The sequence below is a fragment of the Passer montanus genome, unplaced genomic scaffold, assembly GCF_014805655.1.
Source record: "Passer montanus isolate IOZ18808 unplaced genomic scaffold, ASM1480565v1 scaffold24, whole genome shotgun sequence".
Lineage (NCBI taxonomy): Eukaryota > Metazoa > Chordata > Aves > Passeriformes > Passeridae > Passer > Passer montanus.
Window position 1 is genome coordinate 9,809,638 of NW_024367037.1, and position 25,170 is coordinate 9,834,807.

The 25,170-nt window shown below is 36.7% G+C and overlaps 1 protein-coding gene across 3 annotated transcripts in view; it reads right to left on the minus strand.

Annotated features, from left to right (window-relative positions):
• DOK6 (docking protein 6) overlaps positions 1-25,170 on the minus strand; it is a 276,625-nt gene that overhangs the window by 80,018 nt on the left and 171,437 nt on the right. For all 3 annotated transcript variants that reach the window (XR_005627645.1, XR_005627646.1, XM_039711160.1), the window contains exon 6: positions 16,227-16,365. Coding sequence is in view for 1 of the 3 variants with exons in the window: in XM_039711160.1 (XP_039567094.1) it covers positions 16,227-16,365 (139 nt within the window). In the remaining 2 variants the exon portion in view is untranslated. The remainder of the gene's footprint in view (positions 1-16,226; positions 16,366-25,170) is intronic.

Genomic DNA, 25,170 nt, shown 5'->3' on the forward strand with positions numbered 1-25,170 from the left:
CATATTTTTCATTATTGTTCTTTTATGAAAGTCTTAAAGAGTAAATTTTATTTTAATTCCCATAGGCCATCTCCATTGACTTCAATAGATTTGTTACTCTGATACCAGTAATGAATACAATTCCAAAAATGAAGCCTGTTAACTGTATTAGGGTTCTGAGCTTTGATCTTTTTACCATATTATTCTCTCTGTTTTATTTTTTTCATTAAAAAGTCAAAACACTGAAGGTGACAGAAAATACATTTGGCTTGAGGAGACAAACTGAGCAATTTATAGTTCATTCTATATTTTTTTTAGTCTACAATAAGGACAGTTTGCTTTTTACAGATATGCTCTGAAAATAGGTTAGTTTATTATGGATAAAACCCTCTGTCTCATTTCAAATTCTCATTAGTGCCTTTAAACAAATAGCAAGAGAACTAGGTCACAGAAGACTAACGAGAGTTGTCGTCTAGAAATATAAATTGAATATCATTATTTAGATTTTTTTTTCTTTCTAACTCTAAAGAAAGTTACTTTGTGTGTTATGCCCTGAAGAGAAAGAGGGCTTAAGAAATATATTTCACCTCACAAGTGTCAATCAGCTGACATAGACTCATTTCACTGCTATCCACAGTAAAAAATTACTAGAGCTTAAGAATCACACAATCTGGTAGGTAGCATCAGCTCAGATATCACCTGAGTTAGAGAACAAACAGGAGAAATGTTTTCAGGTTTTTTTAAATGAGTTTTCTCATTTTCTTATCATGACCAAAAAAAGGGTATCATGTTTGTCTTTTTTGCAAAAGCAGCAACTGGTGTCCTGGAATCAACTTCTATACTATGACACATAGATCTATTTGACAAAAACCAGTTCTCATCCAGTACTGTAAAGCAGACTGTTCCTTCATCAGCACAGGTTTGCCCATGTTTCTTTTTAAATCAATTCTCCTGCTCCAAACAATTTTCCAATCTGTCATTTTGAATTCTGTCTCTTCATTGATCCACTGCCACGTTGTTATTAACATAAGATCTGGAGGTATAAGAACTAGACTGAGCCTTGATCCTTCTTCGAAAATACTTAATAAAACTAGATGCAGGATACAGTCCCATGAAATACAAGTGAGAAAATTCTTTCCCTTGGTGATCTGTTAACTAATACTCTTTAGTTATAATTTTTCTGTAGCCCTTTTTTCATAATCACTTAGCTTGCTTAGAATATAGTTACATTCATTTTTATATATGTTACTTGGACTGTGTTAATTAAATATGTCTATTATGAATATAAACATATATAGATATCAGCAAGCTATTTATTTGCTATGCACTGCTTTATATTTATTTTTACATTTTTATCCAGCTTGCAGTTCCTGATGGAATACATAATATTGGCAAGCCCCCCACCAGTATATGACCTTAAAAGTCTTCTGAAAAACTTGTAGAAAAGCTATCTGTCAAAGTAATTTCAGCCTTTATAATATATTTCTAGCATTAGAGCTTTCAGTAGTGATTCCAACCTTGCTTTTACCTTTTGGAGAGGATGGACCAAAAAAAAATTACAGACCAAAAAAAAAAAGTCAAACTAGTAACACTACTTTATGGTGACAGGGTGGATGATGATTATTCTTTGGTGGTGGAATACCATTGTGAATTAATAATAAAGCAAAGGTGGAAGAAAAGTATTCTGAAGGAAGATTCAAAGGGGCTGATTGTTTTTTTATATTATTTCTTGCCACACTATGAAGAGAGAACTGGTACACTTTGCTTTTTTTCTGGTGGAAGTGAATTGGGTTATTTTAATTTATTTTTTCTTTCCTCTAAAAGAAACTCAGAATAGATCAGTGTTGCTAGACAGAAGGGATTAATGTTGGAGGAAAATTATATACATTTTACAGCACGTTGGGATTATATTTGTTGAATGTCAGTAAGGTGTGTGTCTTCATCCATATTCTGTCACAAAACTGTAGGTTTGCTCCTTTTGTGAAAGAAGTTTCTTGGAAACTAAAATAATTAGTGTGAGGGTAGAAGCTCAGATTCTTATATTTTTCAAAGATTTGAGCCATTTTTCTATACATAAGAAATATTTTATCCATTTTTTATTGCATTAAACTATTCACTAATAACATAGAAGATAATGCCAACATGGAAAGAGCTGAGACTATTTCAAGCCTGGCTATATTGCAGGTCTTAGTAGAAACAAACACAACTGAGCTAATTTCTTCAAGAAATACAGGTATGTGTATATATATATATATATTTGCATGATAGAGAATCCAGTTTTGCACAGAACTTATTTGCAGATATTGATTGTCCTTTCTGTTGCTATGAAATAGGATGCAGCTGTGCATGCTTGCAGCCCAGAATGCCAGCCACACCTGAACCAGCAGGTTGAGGGAAGTGATGCTCCCTCTATTCTGCCTCGTGAGACCCCACATGGAGCACTGCATCCAGCTCTAAGAGCCCCAGAACAAAAAGGATAGGGAGCTGCTAGAGCAGGTCCAGAGGAGGCCATGAAGATAATTAGAGGGAAGGAGCACCTCTGCTATGAAGACAAGTTGAGAGAGCTGGGGGTGTTCAGCCTGGAAAAGGGAAGGCTTCATGTCATCAATGTTTGTAAATACCTGATGGGAGACTGCAAAGAAAACAGAACCTGGCTCTTTAAAGTGGTGCCCAGTGACATGACCAGAGACAATGCGCAGAAACGGAAACACAGGAGATTCCTGCTGAACATCAGGAAACACTTTGCTGTGAGGTTGAATAAGCACTGGCACAGAATTCCCAGGAAGGTTGTGAAGTCTCTCACATTGCAGATATTCAAAAGACATTAGGATATGGTCCTGGACAACCAGTTTCGATGGCACTACTTGAGCTAGGAGGGCTGGACAAGAAGTCCCTTCCATCCTCAACCAGTCTGTGATTGTCATTTCCAAAATTATAGAGAAAATTTTACTGAACAGGGGGAGTCACAGATCTGTCTCCTAAACAAGTAAGTCAGTTGAGGTGGAAAAGAACAAACTGAAATGCATCAGTTAGAGAGATCAAAGAAAGAGACCATCAACAAAGACTTGTCTTCTTCATTTGGGGCAAGAGTTTTCTGGGTAATTCAGCCTGAGAGTTATGGAGTTCCAGAAGTGGCTCTTTCATGAGGTTTGTTAAGCCAGAGCTAAAAATAGTGAGGCTTGCTATCAGTGCTGACATACAAGTCCTTCCTCTGTCCTCATTCTCCTCTCTGTTTTGCACTCTCCTCGCTCTGCTGAGTATTCCTCTCTCTTACAAAGCTACTAGCGTCTGACCTCAACCTGAAATGCTCTGGCAAAGTCTTCAAAGTATGAGATTTTTTTTCATGGGATTACTTGCCATGACAATTACTTGACATATCTTAGACAGATATTTGGGACACTTGAAGTCTCAGTGTTTTACTTGATAGTACTATAAGGACAGCCTTTCTGACCTCATAGAAGTTTGCTTTACAACTGGTATGGCAGAAGCCATGGTATGAAATATCTCTCTTGGTGGAGAACAGACTCGAAAACCTCTCTCTAGCAAGAAAGGTGAAATAGGGATGTACACAGACTGTCCCCAGCTCCCAGCTGGGGACAGTCTGTGTACCTCCCTATTTTCAAGGCCCCTACTTGAACAAAGTTGGGCCTGAAAACTGGATTTCTAAAAAATGCTGCAATCAATATTCACTGTTCACTGCACAGTTCTTTGGCTTCCATTATCTCTGATAAAGCAAATTACTTGTACCTCCTGAAATTTCACAAGAAGTTTTTCATCTATTGTCTAAAAAAAATCAGTAGTTTCCAATTACACATATTTGTGGAAATCACATTTCTTTTAGCTTCTTTATTTTGGTGTACAGAAATTACTGACCATTGAACTTTAATAAAACAGCAGAAAGACAATTTTCTGAATACTTTGTGAAACAGTAATCACCAATAACTTTTCATGAATATTCCTCATTAAATTTATCAGTGCGTGACTCCAGTATTCAGTAACACAAATAGCCTGGCTGACCTCTACTTTCTGACATTTTCAGAAGTTAGTTATATATGTCATCCAAAGACATTTCAATTAAAAACAAGAAATAGCAAATCTGGAGCACATTAAAATTACTACTATGTAGTAAAGTCTTCTCAGATGAGTCTTCAATATCTTCCAAAAAACATGGTTCCTTCCTTTTAACTAGTTACTTTTTAGACATTTGAAATGCATCTTAAATCACACATACTAGGGCTAATTATATATATGCAATGTCCATGAATGTAAATTATTAGGTTTTAGCTTTGAAACATACTGTATTTTTTTTGGGAGGGGAAGGAGGTACATGCCTGCACATATGAACACATAAGTAAACGCATTAATTTAATTTAAGAAAATCTATTCATTAATAATTAAATATTTACTTCTGAAACTGCATTGTCTTTAATGAGAGTTTAACAGATCTAAAATCAACTGAGAAGCTGGTATATAAAAATAAAGGGCTATTCTTTTCCACTGTGTGTTCACACACAGGGATCACACCATGATGACGTACAAAGATAGAAACAGACATTTCTTGACATTGTTCTTTTAAAATTGAAATAAGAGATCATTAAAAAGCAATGCATATACTTCCAAATAAAAATATACCATATATATTTGGAAGTATTTGGGGTTTTGTGGCCCAGAATCAACTTGTAGTCAGACGTATGATTCTCTGAATCGCAATTCAAATTTCTGCTTATAAAACAAGCCTGTGAAATTTTTGCTTCCTTACTGATGCATATTTACTAATAAAGTAGAAGTAGCTTCAAATAAGGAATTCAGTTTGGAAAGGTGGGAGACAGAGAAGTGTTCATAGATTGTTTTATCTTTCCATATACTTGCATCAGCCCAATAAATCCTACCATTAGCAATCTTTCTTCACCTAATTTCATTTTCAGACAAAAAACACATGGCTTTTTTTCTGCTGGCAAAAGCTGCTTGGCACAGTAGAAGTTGTACATACATAACCATGTGCCATATAACTCAAGCCTTTTCAAATCCATACTTGCTATTAAATTAAACAATCCTTTGCCTATTTCAGCTTCACAAAACAAAGGAAATAGAATTATACCCGTTGCCATGGAAATCTGTAACTCTGTTGCTTTTTTTCCTTGTAAAACAAAACGTATGGAAAACTGAACACCAAAAAATATGTGAGAACACATCATAGAAATGCCATAATTTTACAAAGGATTCGACAAAATCTCTCATGTAGTAGCAACTGCAACTTTTACTATTATATTCTACAAGGAAATGATTAAGAATAATGAACAGAAAAACTTTTGCCAATTTATCAATGGGTTTTGAATCACAAAGACTGTAGTGATGTGCATTCAACAGCCAGTCATACGAAACCATATGAATCTTGCCTTGCAGCTGTCTTTATGGAAATGGATTCTGACAGACTGAATATGCTATGAGACTAGCAGCTTTTACCCTGAGACAGTCATAAGAAACAGAGAAATAGATACTTCTGCCATAGCATGGAAAATCTTCATTAATTCCTTGCTGCTGAGTGCTGTAGAACTGAAATATTTTTGAAAAACCTATTTCTGCAGTTGAGATGGAACAGCACTTCATTACATTTAATATCTTCATCACCAACGCGGGCAGTGGGACAGAATTGAGTCTTAGCAAATTTGGGGATGACATAAAGCAAGGGGGAATAGTCAAACCCCAGACAGGAGGGCTTCTATTCAGAGGGATTTCAGCAAAGCAAGCAGAGCGAAAGGCTGACAGGACTGTCATGAAGTTGAGCAATGAGAGATGTCAGTGCTGCAACTGGGCCAGGGCAACTGCACACAGGCACAGTCTGGGGACTGACTTGCTTGATAAAAACTTTGCCAAAAGGAACTAGCTGTGCTGGTGATAATGTGAATGATCAGCGTATCTATGCCGTGATGGAGGCTAATGACACACTGGACCACATTAGCAAAAGCAAGGCCAATACAACCAAAGAAGTCACATTTCCCCCTGTTTGGCAATTGAGAAACCACATCTGGAAGTTTAGTTATGTTCACAAAGTCTTCAAGTCTGGGCCCAGGCACAAGAGGAATATCTCTTGAAACTGGAGAGAGCCTGGCAAAGAACCTCTAAGAAGCAGAATATGATCAGTGACGCTGGATTAAATGTCTCATGTTTATTCACCATGAGAAAGCAAAGGCTAAAATAAATCTAAAGCCATTTTTTTCTTTCTCTTCTGAAAAATATGTTTCAAAGAAGACTGTTACCAGAGATGCACAGTGAAAGGACAAGAGTCAACAGGTCACAGCCTGTGGCAAGGGAAATTTGAGACAAGGAAAAAGTCCTTCACAGTGTGAACAGCCAAGTGCTGGAATGAATGCCCATAACCTGCATCATTGGGGGTATTCAAAACTTCACTGGATAAGATCCTGGCTAACATTATCCAGTTTTGATGCTATATCTGCTTTGAACAGGCAAGTAGGTGAGCTGACCACCCTTCCAATGCCAGTATTTTTGATCCTATATTCAATGGATTTGAAAACTTGAGAGCTAATGAGATGTGCTGTGCCATTGAGCCAAACTGACATTTTGCTGACTGTAGTAGCTGCACATCTTTGTTTAGCACAGCTGCTGTGGTCAGTGAAATAATGTCAAACCAACAGCACAGGGTCTACAGTCTCTACTACTGCCTAACAATTCTACTCAACTAGATTCCTGCACAGCTGATAAATAATATAAGACATCATATAAGACATCAGTAGCATAAGAACAACAACCCACAGCTGAGAGAAAAAAAGAACATAACCAATCTGTATCTGGATAGGCTCTGATAAATACATATTAAAAGACTGAACATACTTGCAGTACAGGAAAGTTTCTGTACATCGGATATGGCTTTTTAGATGCTCAGTATCTCTTGTCTTCAATCTAAACATAATCAGATAGATTATAAATAATTTTCACGTTAAAATCCTTGTCATCTTCATAAAAAGGAATAGAAGCAGAGAAAGAAACCCACAAAATTAACACATAGGGTGAACTTCATCTAATTTTTGTCCTACCAACAAGTACCTGATGAGGCAAAGCACAAAAAGCACAGGAGGGAATTGCAAAGCAACTTTAGGGCTGTAATGAGAATTTTTGATCCCTTCTAAGATTATTACTTTCTATAATTCTCCTATTCTCTGAAAAGCATGATGCCCCTCTGTAAATCATTGATAAAGAAGTTTTCTATTAATCAGAGACAAAGCCTTAACTATTCCCTTGAGTGATATAAAGAATTCCTAAACATAGTTTCTGCAACAGAGGAAGACCTTGCTTGACAAGAGACACAAAATGATGATATAATTCAAAAGACTGATGAAAACCATGTGAAAAATACCTTTTTCAGAAGATAATTCTTCCATGAATAAGCAACTGACTATGATTCAGGATTTGTTTTGCTATTGTTTTGTTTTTGTGCTGTGCCTTGCATACAGCTGATTATTCTGTGACCTTGGGCAATTCATATGCAGCTGAGTTTGGCCTTAATCTTTCTGTGCCTCATTTTACTCATTACTATTAATATTATAATAATACCTGTCTCTTGAGAGTACTGGATAACTTCATCAGCTATTATTTTTGCTAATAATAATAGAAGCTCTATAGTCGCTTCCTTTTATAAGAAACAGTTTTCTGAAAATAGCAGATATGAGATTAATACTAAATTAAGCCCCCTGGTGAGGTGGTTTGAGGATTATTTTTTAGTAATACTTAAGTCAACATAACCTGCTTCTCTGTTGAGAGAGTTCAATGACGTGAACCTACCAGCACAGTTACACAAGTGAGCTTGTTTAAAGGCACACAATACAAAAGAAAACTTCCCTTCCATATTAAATGCTTCTCTGAGGTTAGTTAAGGGGAGGGCTGGGCTTCAGTCAGACATGCAACAACCACCATATAATTACAGCAGCCATCCTAATTTATAGCTCATATCACCCACAGCTTTAGCAAGCAAAACTGCTAAACAAATCATCAATTTTGATTAGAAAAAAGTTATTTGGCTCTCCATTTCCTGCATTTCTGGAAGCAAATATGAATTTTAGCCTGACAGTGCCTTTCCAACTACTTTGTTATCTCTGTAAACATGCAGTATTTTGCAAAGCACAAGAAAAGAGAAAAAAAATTACAAATTTGCTCATGTCTCTAACCTTCAAATCCTTTTATATTCAAATGCAACTTCATAAAGTTGAAATAAATGATATCTGACTTTTAAGAAACAGCTCTTTAAAAAGAGCCCAGAAATATAGATAGGTTGCTACAGGGATTTTTAAAGTGCTTACATGCTAAATTCTCAGGACAGTTTGCATCTTTGGATACCTTACCATGAAAATATCTTTGCCCTGTTGCATTCAAACAAGCTAACCAGATCGTAGTGACTTTAATAGAAAAGTTCACAGTGCAGCCCAGCTGCATGCAAACATGTAACTGAGGTGAACAGAACAGGAAAACAGTGTTCACAGGTTTCATGTATGCAGCTTTAGGATGGATTAATCTGCATGGAGCAGGCTCCATGCAGATGAAAAATTGTATCATCTCACTTGTGAGACACCTTTGTGAAGCTTTTCATACAAACTTTGTCTGAGCTCATAGTTTATATTAGCAGGAAGGCAGATTTCAATCTGAGTCTTAGGTAGTATGATGGACAAATAGTTAAAAGAATATGGTAGCATTATACAAAATATTCCAGAAATTTTCAACGAGAAAAGAACGAGACTAATTTCTCAGTAAGGATATCTATCCATGTGCTAAGGTACTTAGGGTTTAGTCCATAGAAGAGATTTAAAATGCCTTTTGCATTCAAGATCATCCAGCCCTATGGCTATGCATAAGAGAAATTTCAAAATTGTGTCAGACAAAGGAAGAATTTAATTTTTCCCATCATACTCTGAATGAAAACCCTCATGATTACTACCATTTCAAAAACATTCAAAGCTCCAGGGCAAGTTTAGTTTCCAAATGGCAAAACAGATTTAAATTACATCACCAGCTACCAAAATATTTGACACACTCTTATGTAAGGATTTCCCAGCTCTGCTCTTACACCTACCCACGCCACTTACCTACACACCCCACAAACCTTTATGTTTTCTGCAGTCTTTGTGACATGAGGAACAGCTCTGTCCCACCCCCATCACTTTGTAGGAGCAGCTGCACAAACCCTTCGTTGCCATAGTAAAGACTTTCCCTATTCTGTGATTTCATTCAGATATACAGCAAAGATCCAGGAATGCCAACCGCCTAGAGTTCCTTGGAGAATCTGGACTTTACACCTCTTGCTGACTGCAAGGTGCCATATAGGGGCACAATGAAACCCTGCAGTTCACAGAGGAATTGGGGTCAAGAAGGTCTTGGCTCAGTAAGGAAAGGAAAAATGGGTGACTAGTGGCTGTGGAAGTTTGAATATCTTAGTGGGATGAGGTATTTTCTTTTAGAAAAGTGGTCCAGTTGAAAGGATCGTTAACTGTCACCCAGCCTGAATATCCACTAATTTCCTGCTTTCTTATGAAGTGGTGAATGTTGAAAATAGACTTCAATGTAAGGGATACTTCATCTGAGTAAACACAGTTTTCTAAGCCTGAAAGGTAATAAAGACTCTGGAAAAATTCTAAAAAAAAACTCTCATAGAAAACAGAGTTAAAATGTCATTATATACTTAATGAACCAAGAATCTTAGGAAAAAATTACCGCTACCTGTGGGAATTCAGTTTACAAAACTAAAACCAAAAAGTACACAGATTCTGACTTATGAGAAAAAAACAAAACAAAACAAAAAACAAAACAAAAAAAAAAACACAACAAACCCACCAAATTCAAAATTCTTGATGTTGTTAATCTTGGCAAAATTTATAGATAGTCTCAGACAGACTGACCACTGGAGTGTTCCACTGTGGAGCACTGGTGTTTCTGCTGTGTCAGGGGAGGCTTAGACTGGACACTAGGGAGCATTTCTTTTCTGGGAGGATGGTCAAACATTGGAAGAGGCTTCCTAGAGAGGGAATCAATGCCTCAAGATGGTTAATCTTTAACAGGCATTTGGATAATGCCCTCAAAATTCTGCTTTAACTTTTGGTCAGCCCTGAAGTGATCAGGCAACCGGACTATGTGACCATTGCAAATAGTTTCCAATAGAAATATATTATCCTATCCTATCCTATCCTATCCTATCCTATCCTATCCTATCCTATCCTATCCTATCCTATCCTAGTACAGAAATAAGCTTCACAGCCCCCACGAAAACCAAGTAAGCAACTCACCAGCACTGTATTGCAATAAAGCAGCCAGGTTTTTACAGGGATTCTAAAATTTCTAGGCACACATTGTGCAGCGACACCATACACAGTTTCAGACGGGAACAATATTCAGCTAAGTATGCATTAATAGCTGACCTGAGGCTATGTTTTAACTTGCATAAAGTACATGAGTTCATGAATCATCATGTGCATTCAGAATCTCAGTACTTGAGCTTACACATAAATTGGCAAGAGAAGAAAACACACTAAGAGACCAATGTGGCATGACATGGGATAATCTTTGGATAAACTGTAGAATTTTCTTCTCCTGTTTCTCCTTCATGAATTGAATCAATTAAACACACTTAGGCAGAATTACAACATAAAAGAGTTTTGTTATACTAAGTAAATTCCAGTGGTGAAATTAAGACCCAAAGATATATAAAATGTATTTTGCTAAATATTTCATATATTCATTGGTCAGCAGCAGCCACTAGTATCTCTCTGAAGTTCCCCTACTTCACAGGTGATAGGCACACCATTGCAAAAAGACACAAATAAAATCTGTAAACCAGTCAAAGCTCTGAAGATGCAGTGGTAAAAGTAGAATACTTCAAATTGAAACCATCATGTTAAAATCTAGAATATTTGATGTGTTTGTTTATACTTGATCGTGTAATGTTTGATGAATGTGCATTTAGCTTGTGACCAGGTTTGAAACACATAAAGATAGTACAGACTTACAAAACAAAGAAAAATTAAAAGTTCACTAATTAACTCATGCTGTTATTTCTTCCAGCCTCACAGTTTTTTTTCCTAAGACAATTTGCATTAATACTTTTAACTTTATTTACATTTTTATTAATACTCTGATAATACTGTAATTTATATTTATCAGACCAGTCTTGTGAAATACCTTCTTCATGCTGTTCCTTATAAGAAAAACAAAATTACTCTCAGTCTTATTTCTTAACAACTTTCCTCTTCAACATCTTCTGAAGTCCAGTTTAATTGCCTGATATTTGTCTTCTTTGGAAAATTTATTATTTCCCTGCTAATAATGTCTTTTAAAGAAAAAATACATAAACTCATTATCTTTTTTTTTTTAATTACAGAAATCTATCATGAGGACTCTTTCACTTATATCGAATTTTAAAGACAAGACTTGTAAATAATGAGAATAGAAATATACTGATGCAGTGTTTCATAAGGGTGTTTATCTTCTGGGAAATGTTAAAAAGACCACAATCTAAAATGGCTTTCAGCTCTGCTGTCTAAAGTAAAATAAATGTTATAGGAAACTTCCAAAGATAATATGCTATAAAATTTGGGCCATTATAATTTATTCCTGCATTTACACTTCAGTCTTACTGATGTTTGATTAAGTTCAGCTGGCTAACATCAACTTTAGTACTATCTTATTTAGGTTTATTGTTTTACATATTGTAAATTTTTATTCTTTTGAGAACACACAATAAGTTTCTACTGGCAGCTCTTAAAAGAAGTAATTTGTAGAGCTACAAAGGTATAAGTATTTCCTCAGAATTCCTCCCTCATATGTGTAGTGCTAACCTAGCTACAGCTCTTAACCTCCCATTTTCTACCCTTCAACAACAGTGAGGGCAGAAGCTACATTGGAAGTGTTTTCAGTGGAAGTTAAATGGCAGAAGATCAAAGCTGGCATTAGAAAGGAAAATCAGAGATTAAAATTCCAATGCGGTGTTGTCATCCTGGTGTAGAGGTTAGACAGATAAGTGCTGTTGAGAACAACTGTTCATATGCTCACGTGTAAAAACCATCCGAACACCAATTCTTTAAAAAAAGATCACCAAACTCAACATCATCTCCTGAAGACAAAGGGGAGGATACTCAGCCTTTTAGATGAAGTGTTTAGGGAGGATGAATTAGCCTTTTTTTCTCTTCTCAAAACAGGACAACTGAGAAGATACAATGGTTTTCTCATGCCTTTGTAAGCCAATTCAGCTTGGTAAACCTGAAGAAGCCTGCTCCTTTTAGGTAGGTATTTTTGGGTTTTTTTGCCAAACTAGCAAACTGAATTGACTCAGTCAGATAAGCACCTAGGTTAAGAGGAAGGAAGTGGAAGGAGCTTGAAGTCCAATTGGGGACTGGGGACTGATGGAGCTGGCTGTTAGACACTCAGACTTGCCTCTGCCATGTTCAGCATCAGACTAAAGCCAGTGGGGGGACACAGGTCCTTCCTGAGGATAACACTTTTGTTTGCACAGTAATTTCAAGACCAACAATCCAAACAGACTTCTAAATGCTACAGAGAAAAAAAACCAAAACAAACAAGGGGTCAGAGAGGGGGAAGGGACAGAGGAAAAAACCAGCAGGTTTGTTCAGGTGATAAAAGGAAAGCTACTGACACTGTCATGTGGATAACACAGCAGCACAAAATAAAAGCATGTAAACCGAAAGTTCTCTTTAATTTGTTGTCTTCGAACTAAAATCACTAAAAATCACTGCAATATTGCCCTCTCTCCCACAAAAAAAAAGGACAAAACGGAATTATTGTCTGTGTTACAGTGATCCATTGAAAAATCAAAGATTGAAAAAAATGAATATACAGGTAACAATTTCCCTGAAAATAATTTCAATTTAAGTACTAGCATTGGCCCAAATTTTTTATTGTCCCAAACAAAGCAAGCTCTATCACTCTGCCAATGCAACATTTCAAATTCAATCAAGAAAACCACCTGAGCTAAATTAGATCAATGTCCACTTTGCTGAATTTTTTGAATAAAATCCAGTCTGCTTTGATCTCAGTAAAACCAATAACCAGCTCAAATCCACACCCATGCCAGTGACTACTGATCTCATATTACAGGTCTTTCTTCCAGTGTTATAATCCGAAAGGAAAATGGGCAGAAGATGAAAGTATGCACATGACTGCCTGCTTAAACTGCCTTGGCTTCTCTTGCTAGAGGTGACAAAGAAGCAGATTTGGTACTGTACAAGCTGCCACAGAACGCCCATGCACTTTCAAAGGTAATGGGAAGAATTACTTTCCTTCTCATGTCTCTCTCTTATTAACAGTTTATCCAGCATGTTGCTTGGCCTGAGCAAAAGATTTTTTAGCATAAAAATGAATTTATTGTTTAGCATTCTGAAACAGAATTTTTAGATAGAGACTTCCATAAATTGAGTAAATGTGTCTGTGGCTCAGGCACAGGCCATAACTAAACATCTGCAATTGCCTAAAGGCAATACCTTTATTCTTCTACCACAATTTGTTTCTGGGGATTTTTGTGTGTGTGGTTTTTTTTTTGGGGGAGGAGGTTTTTTGGGGTTTTTTTTGGGTTTTTTTTTTTTTTTTGTTTTGTTTTTGTTGGGGTTTTTTTTTGTTGCTTTTGTTTTGTTTTTGTTTTGTTTTTTTTTTTGCTATTTTTGTATTCTCATGGTGATGTACTTTGTATATTTACTTTGGAAGGTAATCATTATCTATATAATTTATCAAGGTTGCTCTAATAAAAAAAATCACTTTAATTTCTTTTATAATCTGTATTTTTTTTTATACTAGATTATATTACTTTTTGTACTAGATATTATAATCTGGTAAAAATTAAATGAAACTTCAGTGTATTCAATTCCTAAAACCTATTAACATTTAGAACATAAATATTCACAGGAGTCCTTTTTAATAAATGACTTCTAATGATTGGAAGGAAGAAGTAATTATTACTGTTGGATATTTTTTCTTTTTCTGATCTGTACAATAATAGATATCACACTCACCTTTCTTTACTTTTAAAGAATTATCTCATACATATATGTATATCTATGAGATTCAATTCAACACTGTTAAACTTGAGCTGTTCATTACAGAAAGGGCCAAGAAAGAGCAAAATCCCCCAAGTGTAGATCTATAAATAAAAAGATCAAATGTCAAGCTTTAGGAAAATCCACTAAATTCCTGATTTAAAACATTCTTTTGCTTGTATTTCAATTTCAGATCATATGGAAAAAATACACATGGTGAAATTATTGAAATTAGATACAATAACACTTGATAAATGGAACGTAACATGTGCATAGTCTATTTGATATTTTAGATTGTGTTTCTAACATGAATAAAACTCAAATGTTGCAGACATTTAAATGTTCAGCACCCCACCAGTCAGAAGCAGAAGAGTTTCCAAATCCAAACTAACATTAGTTTATTAACTGAAGCATAAAATCAACAGGTTTTTCAGCCTCTTTTAGACAGCCCACAGCAGCTATGTGAGCCTCTCCTGATCTCCCTGTGCAGATCACAGCGCAGCCTCATTCAGAAGACAAGTACATCACACACGGTGTGGCTGATGAGTCATTTCTGTTTCTCAGCCTGCTCTCACTCGGAGTTTGATATTACGTACCATATGGCCACAGCCTTCATAAATATGGTTTCAAGGAAGTCATCTGATGGCAGAATGGAAATGGCTTTGTAAAGCAGCAAAGCTGTTAATTGATGGGTGGAAGAGCTGAAAGTGATGGTTCTGTAACAGGAAAATCTTGTATGATCCTGGTCTAAGCACTTATTATGGCAGCATGAAAATGTACTTATTTCTCTTACTGGTGTAGACACTTTAACAGCAAACACATTCTATAATAATGATGCATTTTTCATTTTTTCCCATTATTCAATCATTTTCTGCCCACAAGAATGAAGTGATTTTTTGCCAGCAGACCTACTTTTTCACATAGCCTTCCATTTATTCTACCTTGTGTTGGACTTTCCAGCAGTTGCTCCTTATTAATCTTGATTGTAAACTCTCCTCTTCCTGCATTTCCTGTCCAAAGTTTGTGCTCCTCTAGTATTATGCACAGGCTCCTACTTTGTCAACTTTTATGGAAAAATCAATCTTCTTTTTTCATAAAGCACCTAAACCTTTTTTATGGCTTTCCAGTTCAGGTTTTCCTAACAGACATTCAAAGTCTGAGAGGAACATTCAACACAGCAGACTTTTGACACGGAAATCTAAGTATTTTTCTAGTTTATTTTTTGGTGAATAAGGAAAATTGTGTCTCTGCCCACAGGGAAATTGGAACTAGATGACCTTTAAGGTCCACTTCCATCCCTTAACAATCGTGATAGGTTCTCTGACTTCTCTGAGGAGTAATTAAGAAAAGTTGAACACTGGGGGTCTTAGGTTGGTCCTTACAAGAGACTTTGTCTCAGTAGAATGAGAAAGGCATTTTGACAGTGTGGAGTGTGGGAGATATATCCATATAAGTCATGTTTGCCTGTCTGGAGGCACGTACAGTGTGGATGAGGAAAAGAAGGAAATGCCACAATTAATCTGAAATCTCTGTCTATGGAAGAAGACATGCAGAGACTCATGGTCATCTCAGAAGAAAAGCATGCAGACTAGATTCCCTGGCCTGAAAGTCAGTTTTCCAGAACAACCATTACAGACCATTTCTACTTCTAAGGAAACAGGGAAAGTTCTTTTCTTGCTCCCTTAAGAGAACACCAAATCCTTCCACAGTACTCACTTAAACACAACTTGTCCAAACTGGAAATTTTGAACACAAAACAATAAAATAGCTCTCTTTGAACTCAACTGCATTGCTACTTATAATGTAGAAATTATAATTTCAGGGGTTAAGAAAAAACAAAACATGCCTGCTGTCACCTGGAAGTGTTTATACTGGGTTTTTTTACACCTGAGAGGCCATGAGGAGCAATTAAAACTCATTCATCAGTAGTCAACACAACGGCTAAAGGTTTAATCTTTGAGTAACAGAGCCCAAATTTCAGAGAAGGTGACCATGTATCTCTTGTCTAATAGTATCTCGTGTTGCAAAAAATCACCTACAAAAGATACAGAACACACCAAGGAGCCCTGAGCATGAAAGTACATAAATCTGGAAGTCTGTTTTGTCTTAGCCACCCAGCTGATCCTATCGTTACAGCTGAACCCACTGACTTTGGTTTATTACAAATTTTTATAAGTTTAAAGACTTTTGGTATAAGGACCTTACCCTTGCCTTCTGCTCCATTTCCATCATTAATCTTTCATGCTGCTCAGCTATTGCCAGTGTTGCAGAATGGACCTTCTGATATATCATTTCTCCTTCTCGAGTTTGAAAGGTGAACAGCCCTTCTCCTGTGTCACACATCCTGCAGGGAGATTTAAGCAGAACGGGAAGAAAAAAAATTAGTATTGTGTAATTTTTATCTAACTCTTATAAAAAGTGCATACCTTACAATAGCAAATGCCGACTTTAGAGATACAGTTAAACTCTGAAATTCCAAACACCAGACATCTGCAGTTATTTTTAGCATTGGAGAAAAACATATTCCAAGAGATGGGCAGAACTTCATTAACATATTTTTTAAATTCAGTTTTAATCATCATCTGGATAGTGAAAAACAAGCTTTAGCATGGAATAAAAACTTGAGGTAATAGAGTCAGTTATTTCTGTCATTTTTTCCAAATAACTGTACCAGTAAGTGGGAGCTAAATTTAATTATTTTAACCGCTTGATGCCAGAAATACATAGCACATTCTGATTTTGAAGAGCTGAAATTTTAAAAGAACACTGACCAACTAAAAATGCCATTATGGTTAATCACTACAAAGATGATGTATTGAAGGACAGCATTAAAAGGGTTAAACTATTACTACCTCTGTCAGTATATTTATGTGAGGCAGCATTCAAAGTTATTCTGGTAATCACAAAAGCCATTCAGTCCATTTGAGAATAGGAACAGTTGTAAAAGAAGATTAAATACTGAAAAAACCACTCCATAAATAAAATTTACTTTCTTCTTTTGAGGGAGCAACTGCTGTTTTCCTTATCTGTGATATCAGTGCGGCATTATTCAGAGAAAGAAGAGTGGTACACAGTAAATACAATGACAAAAAGGTCTGGGAAATACAGGAAATAGGAGTAGGAAATAATGTTAGATTGCTGTGTGACCATTACTTGGAGGATGTACATGCTGTTAACCAGTGGTGCAATTCACTGTATTTATATTGGTAGTTCTATTATATTATAAGTATCTGATTTACATATTTTTATATGCTACTTGCAGCGTCAGAAATGGAATTTAAAAAATCCTTTTTATTTGGTCTGATACCTCCTGTAAAGATTCTCAGTTATCTGTGACAGAAAAATGTTGACTTGAGTCACCAATGCATAACATGCATCAACAATAGAGAGACTTTGATTTGCCTTAAAACATCAGATTCCTTTATTGTTTTGGATGTTTACCTTATTTTTAAGGAAACCAAATTTTGTTAATATCCCAGTACATTCAGCATGGTCCCAGAAACCCCAAAACTTACTGAATTAAAAAAAAAAAATTAAAAAACCATGTCCCATATAGTTCAACATTCAAACGGGTTTTTGAATATTATCTTTAGAATTTGCATCCCATATTCTGTATGATTATTCATGTATTAAATTTTACCAAAAAAATTGCCCGTCATACGAAAAACCAGATCTACATTATTTTAATTAAATAATAATTTAAATATATGTCCTACTATATTACATGCACACACACAGTTATACTGCAGCCTTTTGAAAAGACAATACTTTTTTTCATGAGAGTTATCTTTTTGTCAAATTAGGATATGGCTCCCTAAACAGTTTCATTTAAAAAGTTATCTGAAAAGGGTTGTTGTGCTGTATAAGAGACTGCTGAGAATTCAGCAGTTGTTTCTGTTTTCAAGGTTGACCAGTGAAAAAAACCACCTTATTAACACTTACAAAATCTTTTCTTGTTCACTGGAAGAAACATGCTACTGTGAGCCTTGTACAAAGAATTTATGCATGTCTGTGTTTGGGAAGAACAGAAAGTATCAGAGGCAGAAACAGTAAACAGAGGTGTTTCTGGAAAATACCTGGTGAAAATACTTTGTAGTGATCAACTGAGGTATTGAAAACAAAATTCATAGTCTTAAGAATACATGATTAACAATATTACCCATAATTCTGGAATAATACCAATTTTCTTCATTGAAAAATATAAATAAAATAAAATCCATTTTTATAGATATATATTATTTAATCGGTGTTAATGTGATGTGCTAATTTAAAAAAGAGCTTTTTGTATTAAATTCCAATGGAGATCAAGATCCCTGCTGTAAACATTTAAGAGATATTATACCCTTAGACAGAGTCCTCCAAAGAGCTTCTGGTGGAAATAAAATGTCCCCAGAGTTTTGTGACATTATGGCAACAGCCTTTCAGATCCCTCAGGGCATCATATAGCCAGTACTCTGCTTTTGTGTAAAGAGATCTTAATAAAATTCAAACAGCGTGAAATGGAAAGCCTGGAAAAAAGGATGGGGTTTCAGAAACTGCAGGAAAATATGATCTTTTTGTTGGTTTCAGAGGCTGAAAAATCCTACAGTGATAAAAACAAGGAAGTGGGGAAAAAACAGGCAATGGGGCATGATTAACATTGATGGACTTAGCTGCCTGTTTTCACCACGCAAACCCCAACCACCCCACTGCCCACCAGAGCAGGATCTGTCCCTGGCTGGAGGCACTGGTGCGGGTGCCACGGCCCCTCACCCCCTGCACAGGACACTGCCCTGCCTCCAGCCTCAGCTGTGGTGCACATGTCCCGCCAGGGATGGATAGCCATTGCCACCAGCCTCCCCATGAGGGTTTTCCTGGCTAATGATGGATGGTGTGCACACAGCTGCTCAAAATTGGAGGTGAAGGAGAATTGTGGGCATCATTTTTTAAAGTGCTGAGTTCCCCTAGCTTGACTTGAAATTTAACAGGACTTAACGCCCCAAAGAATTAAGTGGTTGTTACTTGGCACATCTGAACAAAGTGAAAGCAGCAAAAATTGTTAGCATAAAACTTTCTTTCTTCCATTTAAACTTCTTATGAATAATCTGTCTCCCAAGGAGATGAATCCCTTTGCCACAGTAAGGTTTGTTTTCCTGTTTGTCTCCTCAGAGCATTGTTCCATTACTTTGAAGTAAAGTGAAAATCTGAGTTTAAACCTTCTAGTCTAGTCTAGTCCAGTCTAGTCCCATCTATTTTTCTGTTCTATTCTATTCTAGTTATAAACCAAGATGAGTAGCCTCATGAGGGTTAGGTTCAGTCTTTCTAGAAGAAGGAAACATAGACTAAAATAGAGGTGCTCCTAAGAATGATAAAGATGGGGACAGGGAAAGGGTGCTCTCCGAAGCTTAAGGGTTTTGCCATAAAAGAAAAACCTTTACCTGTCTGGCCAACAAGAAGAGACAAGCCCATAAGCCGAAACAAAACTTGTCTTGTTCTATTTATAGTCCAAACAAAGTCAGTAGGACAAAAAGCTATTATCTCTATGGCCCTTCTAGATGTCAGATAACGGTCCTTATAAAGCTCCAACTTAGGAGGTTTAGCATTGCTAATGTCTTGTTAATTTCTCTATGTTCAAAGCATACATGGTTGCCAATATAACATGCCCTAAAATCACTTTTGAGAAAAGGCAGCACAAAGGTCAGGGCCTCTTTTTTCCTGGTACTGTTGCAGTTAAGCAATACAGTCCTACCAACTTGGTATGACCTACACTGTCAGAAAAATGTCACTGATTTTGTATACTTCATTTTTTTATGAGATACTTGCAGTCTGTGGGTGCTTGAAAAATGCCGATCTATTTCTGTGTTTTTCAACTTTGAAACAGAGATGTCATTAACCTATGCTTTCAGATATTTAAGGATTCAATGCATTAAAATGTATGAAGTGCTTTTATTGAAATAGGAAAGCGCATTTTTTCATATATTATTACAGAATGATATAACTGGACAGACAGTGACACCATTAGATAAACAGTTCTGCAAATAGTTGCAATTTTAAAAATTCTTTAAACACTGCAGCAGCTTTTCACAAGTATCACCATTAGCATATCTGGCTCAAGAACCAGGAGAGAGAATAGAGAGGAATGTGGGAGCTCAGCTTTTGGCCTAGGACAAACTGGATTCAGAGATCAGCAGTGAAAGTTCTTGCTTTCATTGAAGGTAGAATTTCTGTTCAAGTCTAAGAGATTTTCCCACCACTATTGCCAGACATTTTTCAATATGTCCTAAATTCATACAATGGTTCCCCACCACCTTTGCTCACTATGTAATTTTTGCCTTTTAGATAAGAATCAATACTGTATATTGACCATGTAGAATTTCCTTCAAAAAGGAAACTTCATTGACCTGACCACCATTTATAAAAAGTACTTTTTCCCAGATAGAAGTTCATGCTGTCATGTCACCAGTGAAATATCTTAGAAGTTTAATAGTGCAGTATTCAGCAACTGCATGAGAAGACAAGAATTTGACATTTCAGCTTCACTATTTCCATTAGAGGTAAAATCTATTTTCACAAAAATGAAGGTTGAATGAAAACTGAAATGCCCAGAAAAATTATAGCCTTGTTTTAAAATAAAACTTACAATTGTAAGTAGAAAAAACTTTAGCTCTTCATATATCCTCATTTATTTTTAATGAGTTTTAATGATTTCTTTATATCAACAAATAATATAGGATTAAAGAAATAATGGCAGATTTTTATACTCAAAAGTGTATCAATCTACATACAAATAACTAAAAAGAGGTAATAATCCTCAAATAGAAACTGAAAATACATAATAAAAAAGCTTACTATTAATAACTAATTGTTACTAATAACTATAAATATTAATAACTAATAGGTAATAAATAACTATCTTACTTTAGCATTTCCAGTTTTTGAAATAGAAACAGACTTAAAGTTCTTAAATGAGAACACATCATGAGTACATAATGTCCAGTACTAAACTGGATGTAATTGTTGTTGAGTACTCCACAGCTAGAGTTTGAAAAACGGTTTCATTAAAAGAGTGGAGCTGTTTACTCAGACACTTCAAGGCCCAAAAATTAAGTTAATAAAATCACAGAATCACAGAATTCTTAGAATTGGAAGGGACCTCTGGAAATCATCTAGACCAATTCACCCTTCCAAGGCAGGGTCACCAAGAGCCGGTAACACAGGAACTTGTGCTGTTGAGTTTTGAATGTCTCCAGAGAGAGAAACTCCATGACCTCCCTGGGCAGCCCTTTCCAGTTTTCTGCCACCCTCAATGTGAAGTTCTTCATGCTGAGGTGAAACTTCCTGTGTTTCAGTTTATGGCCATTTTCTCCTTGTCCTGCCACTGGGCACCACTGAAAAGAGTCTGGCAGCATCCTCTTGGCACCCACCGTACAGATGTTTATATGTATTGATGAGAATGCCTCTCATTCTTTTCTTCTCCAGACTAAGCAGGCCCAGCTCCCACCATGTCTCCTCATAAGAGAAATGCTCCAGACCCCAAATAATCTGTGGCCTCTGCTGGACACTCTCCAGTAGCTCCTTGTCTTTCTTGTACTGAGGAGCTCTGATCGTGACCTCTGAGCTCTGCCTTGATCCACCTCACAAGTGCTTAGCTAGGTAATGCTCATTTCCTGCATGCCAAAGAAGCTAGTCAGATGGCACGTATGGGACCAGACCTGTTACTTCTAAGAAGAGTAATAAATAAAAGTCAGCCTTTCTTTAAAGCCTTGAAGATGTGGCTGTCAGTCATGAAAAAGGACTAATTGGTATGCACTATCTAACTCCGAACTGAGACACTTAGTTCTTGTGTTGCTACGGCTTTGATTTTTTAAAATGTAGTGGAAACTAGCAATTTTGCCTCCAATTTAATTAGATTATCAGTGGAGACACACAAACACTATCTCTCTTGTGGATATCTAACTTTTGTTCTTTTCTTGTTTGTTGTTATCTTAACTTGAGCTAAGCCATTTTGACAGAAATCCTGTTTCTTCTTTGTGTGCAAGGATGATACACACAGCATACACTAAAGACAGGCCAGCTGAGCAGCAGACCTCACTACAAAATGAATGCAAAGCTTCCCTGAGGGTCCAAATTCTTTGCTCATTCCAGCCTTCAACACATGCTAGCTTGCTTCCTGCCAAAGTTGGTCTTTTCTGAGAAAACAAAACAAAACAAAAAGTAAGGAAAGCAAATAAACTCTTTGTGGCAAGAGCATATTTAGATAAAAAGCTCTCTTTATGCCTAGGAATGCTTATCAAGACAACTGAAAAATAAACTATGCATGTTTTTTATGAAATTGTAAGTCAACTTCTAGTTGAAAGGATAGAAAATAAAAGCAGAAAAAAGGAAATCCTTATAAAAATTTCTAATTTACTATCAAACAGGCAAAAAAGGGATGCTTTACAGGGGGAATCTATAAGGAAAAAAGGTATCTTCATAAACAGAATATGTATGCGACCTAGGAAATTTCTATGGGTGAAGCAGAGAGAAAACAATTAATAGAAAATGTGCACAAAGTGTAAATTATTCAGGTATGCAACTTTGGCATCAGACATCGTCAGAAATACCCAAGGCTGGGAAAGGTTGGTGAAAACAGAGAAATAGTCTTGTGAAAAATCTGTTTGGGAAATGAAGATCACCAAGGTGAAGCATAGAAATGGTGCAAAGTGCAACATCCAGAAGGAGTAAACAGAGAATCTGAGTGTGTTCTGTTACACATTCCCTACAGGAATGAAGAGTTAAACTGCCATGCCTTGCTGTCAGCATTTTAGAGTTTTATGTGGAGTGTCAAAAGGATAACCTGAAAATTTTATGATCTGAGAAGCAAATAATGAAAATGTTCTGATATATGAAGTATCTGCCTGCCCCCCTTAATCATGGTTACTTACCAGCAAGAAAAAGCAAGAAAAAGCAATTATGCATGCTATCTACTAATTGCCAGCCATAGACATTCCTCCATTACACTTATTGTCAGGTTTTTGCACTTAAGCTGAGGTGGGAAACTTTACACTGCTCTTGAATATGCTTATGAGATATAGATAGCGGAATATCCCCGCATTTGGCCTGAGTTAATACAGGGAAGTTTGAATATTATCACACCTCTGATATGGCTCAGTAACTTGATCATGGAGCTTAGCCCTGAAGATTTATTCAAGGTCAGATCTCGTGCTTCTTGAGTCACCCACAGTGTTTTCAACTAAATGCACTAAGGGATCTCCACACTATCAGTGTGGCTTTCCTACTAAGGCCATTTATAGAAACATTTTGCAATTCTGAGAAGGAAAACATTCACAGATGGAGTGGAAATGATTGATGATGATTTGCTGCCAGGTAGGTGGAACTCCACCACTCAGAGGAATCCAGCAGTCCTTCTGTAATATTACCTAGAGGATCTTAATGCATTCTGAGTTGCAAATCTTTAAAAGACCTTATATGCAGCCATGGTAACAAAAATCTTATGTGCTAGTCTGATGAATACACTGCTAGTCTTTCTGAGCAGAGATGTGATACCCTAAAAATTTTCTCTGTTATAGGGAGACTTATAGGGGGACTAATTTTGTGAGTGAATAGTATTTTTTCATTATAAGATTATTTATTTTTCTGCCTAAACCAGAAACCATTTAAGTAGTATAATATACCAGAAACAAAAACATGAAACTGTTTTTCAGTGTTTTAAGGACACATAGGACAGTTTTCTCTACATTACTGGTGGTAATTATGCCTCTTGGGATACTTTTTCTTTCATTGACTGTGCTGACTCTACAGCCACTGTCTCTGTGATGCCCCATGTGATAGTACGTTTAGACCACTGGGGCATATGAGAGATACCAACCTATTTCTGCATGCCAGATATTTCCACTTTTTGCTTAATGGAAGTGCAGAAAGTGGGCTGTGACTTTGTCTGGACTATATCAATGATTGTTCACTAGCACTATAATCCTCTATTTCATTTCCACAGGGTTTACTACCCCTGTCTATCATAGGACACAGTGGAAAAAGATGTACTTTGGTTTTTTTCCTGAGTTTCAGTTTTGATAAGAAGAAGGATTCTATCTGGGGCTTATTTCAGACCATTTTTATTTGGTTGCTGCCAAGCCATGCATACTCTTATCATTAAGATGTTCTTGTTTATATTAATTACTTTGATATATAAGAATAAAATTAGCTAGTGCTGAAGAGTTAAAGATAGTAAATAATTCTTAATACTGGTTACAGTCTAAAAACAGCAAACTGGACTCAAAGTCATGCATTAAAGGTGGTATGTGGAGATTGACGTGCAATTATGAAATATGTCCATATGTAATAGCAAACATGCTGTGCCAAGGCTCTACTTTCTATTTCCCAGATTCTAGAAACTAAGCTATGGTGTGAAGCCAGGTGTCCACCAAGGCTGCTCTATCACTCCTCAGCTGGACATTGCAGAGAAAATATGAGGAAAGGTGTCTGAGTTGAGATAAGGACAGGGAGAATTCAGTCACCAGTTACTGTCACAGGCAGACTCAGCTCGGGGAGAGTATTTGAATTTATTGCCAATCAAATCAGAACAGGCTAATGAGAAGTAAACCCAAATCTTAAAAATATCATCCACCCACTCCTTCTTTCCTGGGCTTAATTTTATTCCTGATTCTCTACCTTCTTCCCGCCAATGGTGCAGGGGAATGGGGAAAGGGGGCTGCCATCCATTCATTGTTTCTGCTGCTCCCCTCCTCCTCGGTGGAAGGTCTCCTCAAACTCTTTCCCTGCTCCAACATGGGATCCCTCCCCCAGGAGACAGCCCTGGTCATGACCTTATGCTACATAAGTCTGTCTCACAGGCTGCAGTCTTTCACAAACTGCTCTGGCATAGAACCTTCCAGAGGGTTGTCCTTCAGCAGCAGACTGCTCCAATGTGGGTCCCCAAAAGTCCTTCTAGCCAACCTGTTCCAGCATGGGCTCCACACTCCATAAGCCCACAGGTCCCTGTCAAGAGCCTACTCCAGTCCAGGCTTCCCACAAGGTCACAGCCTCCTTTGGCATCTACCTCCTCCACTGTGGGATCCTCCATGGGCTCCAGGTGGATCTCTGCTCCACCATGGACTTCCACAGACTGCAGGGACACAGCTGCCTCATTGTAGTCTGCACCACTGCAGGTGAA